The following is a 12,232-nucleotide window of genomic DNA, read 5'->3' on the forward strand; positions in this document are numbered from 1 at the left end:
TGTGGTGTTGCTACTCTAAAAATGTGTTTACATTATGTGTATTTGCACATGCATGCCCTGTAGGTCTGGGGACAATGTGTGGGTCCCACTGTTGTCAGGCTAGGTGACAAGCACCTTCACCCAGAGTCAACACACTGCTGCACACTGTGCTTTTAAGAATGTATTTACTCTTCACAGCAATGCCCTGGTAGAACAGTGCATTACTACTCTTAAGATCTTTTCTACACGGGAGAAAACAGATGCACAGAACTCGAACACCTTGTCAAGGTCACAGGGTAGAAAATTCGAATGAGGTGGCTTCTATTCTGTGTTCCTAACTTCTACACTAAACTGATGGAAAGTTGGAAAGACTTTTCAAGAAAACTTGAAGGAAACTTCAGAATCTGATGTTTGGAACCTGATAGTTATACAAAATTCTCCCTTATGAACAGCATACTATCCACAAAGGATGAAATGTGTTTTGCCGATATAAACTTACTTAATCCTTACGCTGGTATGAAAAAAGGAAAGCGTTTTCTTCAAAGTCAAAACAGTAAATGACAGAGTTGAGGGTGGAACCCAATGGTCCTTGATCATAAATGTTACACCATCTACCTCTCCTATAAGCAAAGATTTTAAGATTTCTGTCTTCACACTTCTGTTACTTTAGTTTTGAAGTCGGCAGGCTTCATGGTTCAAGTGTACAGAAGTTGTTAGGGTTAGTTAAGCATTAACTGTGTTCTCCTAAAGGATCTTGGTTGCTGCTGTTTTATTTAATTTAATGTTTGTGAGTATTTTGCCTGCTTGTATGTATGTACACCATGTGTGTGCCTGGTGCCTGGAGAGGTCAGAATGGGTGTCAGATCCTCCAGAAGTAGTTACAGATAGCTATGAGCCTCTGTATGGGTGTTGGGACCCAAACCCAGATTCTCAGCCCTATATTCCACCCCAAGAAGTGATCTGAAGGAGGTGTTGTTAAACATTAAAGTGTTCTACAGGTAGGTCATCATCAGGTCACTGAGAATGTGCTCTAGTAAAATAATTTAAAGAACTTCAATTCTCCTGAATGGGCTATCATAAAGGGATCATGCCCGGCCCCATTAAGCTCCACCATGGCTCAAAATGTAATCACTTGATCATCCATAGAGAATCATCATTACCAAACTATACAGCACTGTTGTAGGAAGGAGCCAACCTGGAGTCTGCCTGGAGCTATCAAAGGTCCTGTCTGTGCCTAGCCAATAAAGAGATGCCAAGCGGTGTTTTCCGAGTGCCTAGGAACAGGCTCTGTCAGAGGTCCTGATCGTGTTTAGCCAATGAGAGGCAAGCATGAGATATTAACTGTCAATGGATTAGAATGCCTGGGTGCTGGGAGGATGTTATACAAGTTTTTCCCCATTGTTAAATAAACAAGTCTGCTATAAGCCTTCTATCTGACTCCTGGCATCTGAGTTTGTTGTCATTGCGCCTTTTTACTCCCTCCCCTGAGGAAGACTTTAGGACCCAGCAACACACTATAACCAAGGAGAAAGGGCTAGTCCCCCTTGGATTAGCTTCAAAACTGTAAACTAAATAAAGCCTTTTCTCCGCAGGTAGTCAAAAGCTGGTGTTGTAAGAATGAAAAGTGACTAATATGGAAATTCACAGTTCACCAATATTTTCTTACCATTCAACATCGATACAAAACAGAAATACAAGAAATGTTCATTAAACAAACTAATCTACCATAAATCTGAAAAGTATGTTTTCTCATAAAAATATAATAAGAGAGTAAGTTTATTCAAAAAACTTGATGAACAAAAAATGTTGCTACTCTAAGAATGACCACTTTTTGTTTCTTAAAGTCAGGCTCAGTAATTCAAAAAGGAGTATTTTAATAAAAATTAAAATATGAATGAAATTGAAGTTCTATGCTGAGGAGAGCAAGAGAGTAAGATTATTTGAAGTAACTGTGACCTACCTTTGAGCCATCTAAACTGATTATCCTATAGACATTTCTTGTGCTGTCATAGAAATAAGATACAGTGACTGCATGCTTGCTGGTGGGAACCCAGTTCTTCTTTGTGTTTGGGTCAATCTGGAAGACATGAGCTCGAGTGCTGAAGATAGGTTGTTCCCTGAGGGAAGAAGACAGAGAAGACATAAAACCATAAAGGTGACGACTGGCTGCATTACTAGGAACTTACACATACCCACAAATAAAAGAATCTTTCTTTCCAATATGAAAAGTGCAAGTATTCCATTTTAAACTTCTTTAAAACAATTACAGCCGCCAGGCAGTGGTGGCACATGCCTTTAAAATCCCAGCACTCGGGAGGCAGAGGCAGGCGGATCTCTGTGAGTTCGAGGCCAGCCTGATCTACACAGGTAGTTCCAGGACAGTCTCCAAAGCTACAGAGAAATTCTGTCTCCAAAAAATAAAATAAAATAACAAAATTTTTAAAAAGCCAATTCTTGCTACTCAGAGACTCTGTACACATGAATTCAGCTACTCACTAAAAGACATCAGTAACTCTGCGAGGTTTTGCCAACTTGACACACTAGAGTCATCTGGAATGAGAGAACTTCAACTGAGGAATTGCATCCATCAGAATGGCCTTTGGACTGTCTCTGAGGAACTGATTAATGACTGATGGAGTGGGGGGAGGAGCGCTCGGCTCCAGAGAGATCCTGGGTTGTATAAGAGAGCGAGCTGGGCAAGCCAGTAAGCAGTATTCCTCTGTGAATTCTGCTTCAGTTCCTGCCCCGGCTTTTCTCAATAATGGACTGGAAGCTGTAAGCCAAATAAACAATTTTCTCCCTCAAGCTTTTGGTTATTGTTTTATCACAGCAATAGAGAACCAAATTAATAGTCTTCAAGTAAGTACTTGTGACTCCCCCCAACCCCGTCTTACGGAACTGTGGAAAAATGAGTCACCTAACATGTACTTTTCCACCTGAAGATGAACAAGACAATACTGTCGTCTTGTTTCAACACTCAGACGATACAAGCAGGTGTCTTTTCAGTGGTCTGTTTAGTACCACGGTTTTTGCACTGCTGTGCTATAATAGATTCACTGCTTAAAATGGCCTCTCGGCATAATGCTGACGTGTTCCTAAGTTTTATATATTCATAGATGCAAGTTAATGTGTCTTATGAAGAAAAATGTGTTAGATAAGCTTAACTCAGGCACAAGTCATACTATAATTGGTCACATGTTCAATGTTAAGACACTGATAATGGAATCACACATTAACTGGGTGTAGTGCGGTATACCTACAATCCCAGCATTTGGGAAGCATGGATTATCTTGTAAATTCAAGGCCAAACTGAACTGCAAACATTATGAGAGCATGCCTATAAATAAACACATGAAAGAAATGCGCATGAAACAATTGCATGTCCTAACTGCTTTATAAAATGTGACCAGAGGCTTTAGGAACATGGTATCATATTCCCCAGGAGCAAAGCTTCAGTGCTTTTTAATTAATTATTTCTAGGACTTAGGTCCCTAGGTGACAAGTAGGATATACTATAGAGAACAGACTATAAAAATAAAAGACCCTGACTCAGACATTTTATGAACTTACAACTACATCAATCTGTAATAACTGAAAGATTCCATTCAATATACTATCCTTCCATGAGTTATACCAAAAGGTATATGGAGGAGGTACTCAAAACCATAAACAATATTTTCTTAAATCAAGTAGGATCTGAAAAATGTACAAGAAGGTTTTACAAATAGAAAGAACAAAACTAGTCAATACTCAAAACAATATTACATGTTGGAAAAGAAGGCACAAGGCAATCTGCACATAACAGGAGCACTATAGTCCAACGTTTCCAAGTTTTGAGTAAACTTGCTTTGGAAACAACATTCACTAGGTTGTCTTTGCTACTCACCCTAGTTAGTTTAAACAACATTATTTATTTATTTACTTAATGAGAAAGTCTTGCTACGTAGCCCAGGCTATTCTTGAAGTCAATATCCTCCTGCCCCTGCTTCCTGAGTGCTGAGATTGCAGGAGGTAAGCCACTAAGCTTGGTCAGAATGTTAACCTTTTAACTGGGGATATTTAATGTTTAAATCTAAATAAATCAAATTTATTTTAAATAATTTAAAACATCTTTACAAGAGTAAGTTTTAAAAAAAAAGTATAGGAAAAAGAAAACCAAGACAAAGAAGTGCCCAGAGCAGGGACAGTAAACCTGCTCTGTGGTGAATGGCTCTTCAGATTAAGCCTCGTGGATGGGACAGCATGTCTCCCATGACTTCAGCGTGTCTTAAATACTCTCCACACATCAACTTCCTCAATTTATATCAATTCCTTCAGTAACATCTGCTAACTAGTTATTTCATAAACAAATGACATTTGAATATTAACTAAGTATACAGCTTTGTTCAAGGAACAAATAGTTTCTTGATTAAAATTGAACTTAAGATTTCTGTGGTCAAAAGCCAACTGTTCAAAGTCTGGATGATAGGGGCTGCAGAGATGGCTCAGCGGTTAAGAGCATTGCCTGCTCTTCCAAAGGTCCTGAGTTCAATTCCCAGCAACCACATGGTGGCTCACAACCATCTGGGATGAGGTCTGGTGCCCTCTTCTGGCCTGCAGGCATACACACAGAAAGAATATTGTATACATAACAAATAAATAAATATTTAAAAAAAAAACAAACTCTGGATGATAAAGACTAGGGACATAATATCACTAATGAGACCACTATAACATCTGATACAACATAAGAACACAAGATTAAAAAATATCTACTACATGCCAAGAACTGGGCTAGAGGCTGGAGATGTAGCTGGGGCATAGATTCTTTAAAAACATTCAAGCCAGGCAGTGGTGGCAGAGGCAGGTGGATCTCTGTGAGTTCAAGGCCAGCCTAGTCTACAAGAGCTGGTTCCAGGACAGCTAGGGCTACACAAAGAAATCCTGTCTCAGAACTCATCCCCACCCCCGATTAAAGAAAAAAAAAGAATTTTAGTGAGTATACAAAGTACAAGAATGAAGAAATAGAAAAGCCAGTTCTTGGGGATCTCCCTTGGAAGAAAGTGAAATCAGGCAGGAAATAATTGTGCAGTTTAGGAAGATAAAGTTGATAGTAGTATGCTTGCCTATCAGGCAGGAAATGCATAAAACTTTAGGTTTAGTTCTTAGAGCTGGGGGTGAGGGAGGGAAAGGGGAAGAATGCTGCTGCTATGCAATGGGTAACAGGCAGGATGCTATTAAACACAGACAACGTATAAGACAGCAAACACATGATGTGATTTGAATTCTGATGAAGGAGAAATCCGAGTTTCCTGGATTTTTAAATTTTGGGCAACTGAAAAGATACAAGTGTTGTTAGCCAGGATAGTAAATAGAACACGGGATTTGAGACTGGAGGATTAGAAGTAGAGCTCAATCTTGACCAAATTCAGATGACTAAGAATTGGCATGCAGATCTGTCAGATTAGAAAATCAACATCTGTTTAGACCTCAGAAGAGAAAAACATGAGAAACTCAAAGTTTAGGGAAATCATCAGTTTATAACCATGCAATTTAAAATATGTTTGAACATTATCCATGTTAATAAGTTTCTTTACAGAAAAGCTATGGAAGAAGCAGCAGAGAGGGTACAAACAAAATATTATGTGTCTTCTTTAGGAAGACTTAAAATGCATCTCAAACTGACAAGTATCCAATTGATAAACACTACTTTTTCCTAGTAAAAGTTCATCGTTTTACTTGCTCCACAATAATTCACAAAAATACTAACTGAATTAAATAGTGTTTTTCTAACTATTTTGAGACTGAGAAGCAGGAGCTCCATCTTTTTTTTTTTGAGACAGGGTTTCTCTGTGGCTTTGGAGCCTGTCCTGGAACTAGCTCTGTAGACCAGGCTGGTCTCGAACTCACAGAGATCCGCCTGTCTCTGCCTCCCGAGTGCTGGGATTAAAGGCGTGCGCCACCATCGCCCGGCAGGAGCTCCATCTTAAAATATGTTTTGCAAATACTGTGTCATATCCAGTTCTAAAGTATCTACTACGAACATTTGAAGAATAAAGATCCTAACAAGTTCTGTAATAAAGAAATGCATATAACTTTAAATAATCCAGTAATAGATAATTATTTTTTTTTGAACTTTTGAGAAAGGGTTTCTCCGTAGCCTTTTGGTTCCTGTCCTAGAACTAGCTCTTGTAGACCAGGCTGGCCTCAAACTCACAGAGATCCGCCTGCCTCTGCCTCCAGAGTGCTGGGATTAAAGGCTTGCGCCACCACCGCCCGGCATAGATAATTATTTTATCTCTGATCTCGTCTTCATGCTAGGAATTGTATTTATATATACATCATAAAAAACAAACCACAAATTGAGTTATGTATTACCTCACTGAAAATTGGCCTTGGTATTTGACATGGCTATTAATGTTATACTTATAATAATGATCACTAGAAAATACGTATATATACAGAAAATACAAAATTGAGGGTTTACTTAATAATGACTACAGTATTATTTAAGTTAATTGTTAAAAAAAAAGCTCAAAGCAACCATTCTAAGAAACAGCATCAACCTCAAATTAAATAGCAAACAGAATCACTATGAAATGTTTTAAACTAGCTTAGAAAAGCAAAACTATATATACACACACAGATTCACACACATACATACACAAAATGTCAATCCTAGAGATAAGCCTAGGGTTCTTGATAATTTTCTATACTCTGTAATCAGACAGCAAGGGGCTGAAAGCACTGTATATGTTATACTTATATTAATAAGAACAGCTTACTGGGGTGTTTTTCTGTTGGTTCACTAAATTACTTTAGGAAACTAGTATAAAATAATTTTAAAATTCTATATAATATTGTTACAGAGCTAAAATTCTGTTACACTTTTTTTAATGTAATTTTATGATTTATTTTTATTTCTTATGCATTGGTGTTTGCCTGTATGTCTGTATGAGAGCATAAGATCCCCTGGAACTAGAGTTACAGACAGTAGTGAGCTGCCATGTGGGTGCAGGAAACGGAACCTGGATCCTCTGGAAGAGCAGTCAGTGCTCTTAACCACTAGTTACACTTCTATATTCAGTGACAGATTCTCAAACTTTAAATACAAACATGGGAACCTGGAAGTAGAAGACAACTAAGGGGGAGAAAGTTTTTAAAAAATCGGAATTCTGTTAGAAAAACGAGTCTTATTCAAATTCACTAGAGTTGACAATTATTATATCTAGATCTCAAACATCTGTGCAATAAGAAAGGAGCACATAAAAGAATGAACGAAACAGCTCTATCCAGGGGCTACTGAAATTTAGATTTAGAAAAAGTCCACATTTGTCATTTGACTAGCCTTATTTTAAAATGAACCAATGATAATGCTCTTTAAGATGACTACTGAAATCTATACTTTTGCAAATATTGTACTTACTCGATAAAGCTTTGCTCCAAGGAAGTACAAAAGCGTAGGCTCAATAATTACAATCAAACTGAAGAGAAATGGTGTTTCTTAGTCCACCTTTAGTGCCTACATTACAAACATCCTTTTCAGATATTTAAAGTACTAATGGACACTCAAAGATATAAAGATTTTTAACTTCAAATAACTCCCTTTCTACTATATTTTTCAAAAGAAAGTGGCCTGGTTACTGGAAATACCGTTACTAATACTTTCCACTGAGAATCTGACCCTTAAGACACTATTGGCTGACTATCCACTAACTATCCTTCTAGTTCCTCCCTAACGAACCTCAGATATTATCTACCTCTACAATTCCATTCTTGTCATAAGTTCATCTATAAATGGATCTCTGAAGCAATGATTCTGGCCAATGAAATTGCTCAGTAATTTGCTAGAGGTTTCTATGAGTATGCACCAAGAGATAACATATAAGAAAGAATCTTGTCTTAAACATTGCACATAACAACTATACCTGAAGAAGCCACCCTAACATTCTAATGGAGATACAACTGAACATAGGGGCAACATTCTTAGTTAATATTACATGGGAAATCAAAGAATCTAGTTCCTTGATTGTGAACTAAAGAAATGAGTCAGCCTAGCTGCAGGCTTCTGCTGTGATCAAATAGGTTTCCTAAGTGAAATAGCTGCTACTTAAAATACCACACAAATAGGAATGGAAGAGGTTAATGTACAAATGAGCTACCGGAACTTGTTTTCACCTGTCTGCCCAATATGATTACTGGTCCTGCACAACTCCAGCCTAGCTAGCTACAGACTAACAGTTGTTCATTATCTTCTTAAGCACTCCACAGTACACACGATTTGCCCTGTTTAAAATTGTAGTAGAACTCGATAGCTCAAGTTATAACTGTATTGAGATTAGTGGAGAGGAAGGAGGAAGGAGTAGAAAGGAGAATGTGGAGTGCTGCCACAGTCTACTCCCAGTTCATTTTCTATCACAGAGATTTAACATTAAAACTATTAACCAGAACACAGTCGAATAAGAGCTGTGCAAAAGCAGCTGTCCCTTGCAATGGGGCTGGATGAGGAGGGTGTGGCAGAGAGAACTGATGATTTTTATTTATAATCCTTTAACTACTACTGAATTTTTTTTTTTTTACCTTGCAGAAGTACTTTTAAAATGTCATTGTAGGGGCTGGCGAGATGGCTCAGCGGTTAAGAGCGTTGCCTGCTCTTCCAAAGGTCCTGAGTTCAATTCCCAGCAACCACATGGTGGCTCACAACCATCTGTAATGAGGTCTGGTGCCCTCTTCTGGCCTTCAGGCATACACGCAGAAAGAATATTGTGTACATAATAAATAAATAAATAAATAAATAAGTAAGTAAGTAAAAAATGTCATTGTAGAAAAGCTACATTTATGTAACTTGAGAAAATGCTGCTTTAGGGAACATTTTCAAAGACTCCCAAAAAGCGAGTGACTGACAATTTTTAGGACCTTAGAGTTGGATGGACTTAGAGGATGTGACACAGAGAAGGTAAAGGAAGAGTAAAGGAGCAGACAGGTAGAGCAGCTGACAGCATGACTGAAGCACAGAAGGCACACACAACTCCTGATTATAGTAATAACAAAACAAGATTTCTAGTTTGGACTTCATCTGATGTGGCAAGAGAGGAACGGTACTTGGTGAGATTAAAACTTAGAACACGTGCAGGCACACCAAGGAGCGGGCAGATGCTAGTGTGCATTAGAACACGTGCAGGCAAACCAAGGAGCGGGCAGATGCTAGTGTGCATTACTCGCTCGCAGGTCTGAGAACGAACTGTGTACCACTGAAGTAGCGCTGCATGCCTCGGTCAAGCAGGAGCACAAGCACTGACACTTCTAAAAAGATTTATCTTTCCAAATTTCATAATATAAACTGCTTAGCTATAGCACTAAATCTCAATTCCTTCCCCTCCCCTACCCCAACACGCCTAACCAAAATATTGACTAAAATATTTGGTGTTTCTTGTACAAATCAAGAAAAAAGTACCACCTAAAAACTCCTATTACTATGTTATGCATTCAACTGTGGTTTAAAGAAAGTTCTCTTAAAAAAAAAAAAATGTACTTAGAGGAAAGCAGTCCTAGCAATGCCTACCAACACGGAGTTACACTCTAAGAATTTCACTGTCATCTAGTGATGAACCAAACACACAGCAGGTGGTGCATTATAAAACCTGCAAGTCACTTTGTGGCAAATACAAAATTATAACATGATCTTGCTATACAAGAGGGAGATATACACACTTAAGATGTGGCACTGCCAACTGATGTCTCTGCTACTCCACGTTCTTAAAATCTTCTCTACTTAGAAACAATTAAAATACTATAGGTTTAGGGTGCATCAGGAGTTATAACATTTAGAGTTATGTATAAAATTTGTATTATCAGTTTTATTATACTTTATGTGTTATTTTCTGGCCTAATGATTTCCTCTAAATAAAGCTAAATTCAGAGAACTAACAGTATGCACTAGAGAAATCTGAGGAAGAGTTTTCAGTAAACATCTAGTCCTTTAAACTTTCAAAATGACTAAAATATTAAAAGGCCATTTAAGGTTTAAAAGCACCTTCAAAGAACAAGATAATTCTTAACAATGTTAAATTGATCAGTGGAGACACAGATGTTGTGCACATACAGTCAAATAAAAGGTATTTTAAATTTTCTCAAACAATAAAATTCCTCACCATTTCTCTAGTTTTATTTATACTACAAATCTGATTATATTTTATTTTATACATATCCATTTTTACTGTCATATAACAGTATACCTACTATGATCAGAACTGCACTATCTAACATGGTAGACACTAGTCACATTACTACTGAGCATCTGGAGAACAGAACTACTGAGGGAAATAAATTTAAACTCTGATATTCATTTCAGTTATCAGAAAAAAAAATGTAAGGAACAACTCTGGTAGGGGAATCTTTCCCCAAAAATATATTACATGAAATTTAAATTCAGATGAAGTACTTCCAATGACAACCTAACAGCTGAGTAGAAATGTGTACTAAATGCACATAATAGATTTCAAAATACTTGTTTTTACACTAATTACATGTTTAATGTACTATCTCAAAATATACTAAAATTGGTTTAGTTATGAACTTCAAAAGTATATTAAAGTGACATAACAACATACTATATTCTATACTAGAATGCTGTACTAGACAATGCTATATGTAGTCATTTCCTTACTAATAAGACATACCGGTTACTTTAATATTTTCACTATTATGAACCATGCTTCCCTATGTTTTCTTGTGTATGTATCATACCAGAAGCAGTGTTCCTGGCATGTGATATGCACTATAGCAGATATCCAAATTACTCTTCACAGTGCTTGTATCAATGTTTTTATATTGATTGGTCCTTATTGCACTCTACCAACATTTGATAATGTCCAAGAAACATCTTTAACTTTTGCCAATTTGATGGGCATGAAATGGCATTTCAAAGTTGCTTTAAGTTTCCATGTCCCTGGTGACAGTGAAGCTAAAGAGCTCTTCATGTACTTATGGGCCAAGGGCCAATGGATTTCTCTACTCATTTCTAAACTTGTTTGGACTCCTATTTTAAACTTGAGAATCTAAAATGACATCAGACTATACTTATGGAAATATCTCATATCTCCATTATTAGCTATATTTATTATAAAGAGAGTAAGATCAATACTCACCAGAGTAGGGCTGAATCACTCATTTTCCTAATTCGACGGAATTTATTTTAAAAAAGCAGTGTAGCAGTGGTTCTCAATCTTCCTAATGCTGTGATCCTTAATCAAAGTTCCTCATTCTGCAGTGACCCCCATAAAATTATTTCATTGCCACTTCCTAACTGTAATTTTGCTACAAATTGCAATTTGTTACAAATTGCAATGTAAATGTCTGATATGCATGATATCTAATTTGCCACTCCCAAAGGGGTTCCAACCCACAGGCTGAGAACCACTGTAATATAGGGTAGATACAACAGATATATTCTGATCTTTTCCCAAGAAAGATAAATTGTTTCTTCAACATAAAACATAGTTTTTATTTTTATATAGTACACTTTGTAACATTTCTCTAAATTTTTTTCAAATGTGGAACAGTGGGAGAGTGGCAAATGCCTGAAGTTTTTATCTTAGCCATTTAAAATGTTCACCATCTGTAATGAGATCTGGTGCCCTCTTCCTGACTGTAGACATCCAAGCAGACAGAATATTGTATACATAATAAATAAATAAATCTTTAAAAAAAATGTTCAAGGGCTGGAGAGATGGCTCAGTGGTTAAGAGCATTGCCTGCTCTTCCAAAGGTCATGAGTTCAATTCCCAGCAACCACATGGTGGCTCACAACCATCTGTAATGAGATTTAGTGCCCTCTTCTGGCCTGTGAACACACACACAGAATATTGTATACATAATAAATAAATAAATATTTAAAAAAAATGTTCAAGCTATTCAGTCTAAGAAAATTCTTTTAGGCAAAACATACTTAACCTACATATCAAGAGTAAAAATACGCTTGTACTACTGATTAGGGATACTACCAAGTAGTTTTCAAATAATGCCCACCACTACTCCATCCTCATTCACTGCAAGTCCACAGTGAACATCTGGTACTTTATATAAGGCAGCCACACATCCTTCACTTCCTACTTCCTGGTGTGGGAGAATGGTCTGTATTCTGCCAATTATATTTTAAATAAACGTTGATTGGCCAGTAGCCAGGCATGAAGTATAGGCAGAACAACCAGACAGGAAGTAGAGGTGGGTCAATGAGAACAGGAGAATTCTGGGAAGAGGATGCAGTTGCGGGCCC

The 12,232-nt window shown here is 37.3% G+C and overlaps 1 protein-coding gene across 1 annotated transcript in view; it reads right to left on the minus strand.

The window, feature by feature from the left end:
- The window catches only part of Homer1 (homer scaffold protein 1), a 97,243-nt gene that overhangs the window by 59,243 nt on the left and 25,768 nt on the right, over nucleotides 1-12,232 (minus strand). The window contains exon 2 of the mRNA XM_041663246.1: nucleotides 1,940-2,096. Within this exon, the coding sequence (XP_041519180.1) occupies nucleotides 1,940-2,096 (157 nt within the window). The remainder of the gene's footprint in view (nucleotides 1-1,939; nucleotides 2,097-12,232) is intronic.

Source organism: Microtus oregoni, unplaced genomic scaffold, assembly GCF_018167655.1.
Source record: "Microtus oregoni isolate MIOR12 unplaced genomic scaffold, Mior012 000014F_ref0000157, whole genome shotgun sequence".
NCBI lineage: Eukaryota > Metazoa > Chordata > Mammalia > Rodentia > Cricetidae > Microtus > Microtus oregoni.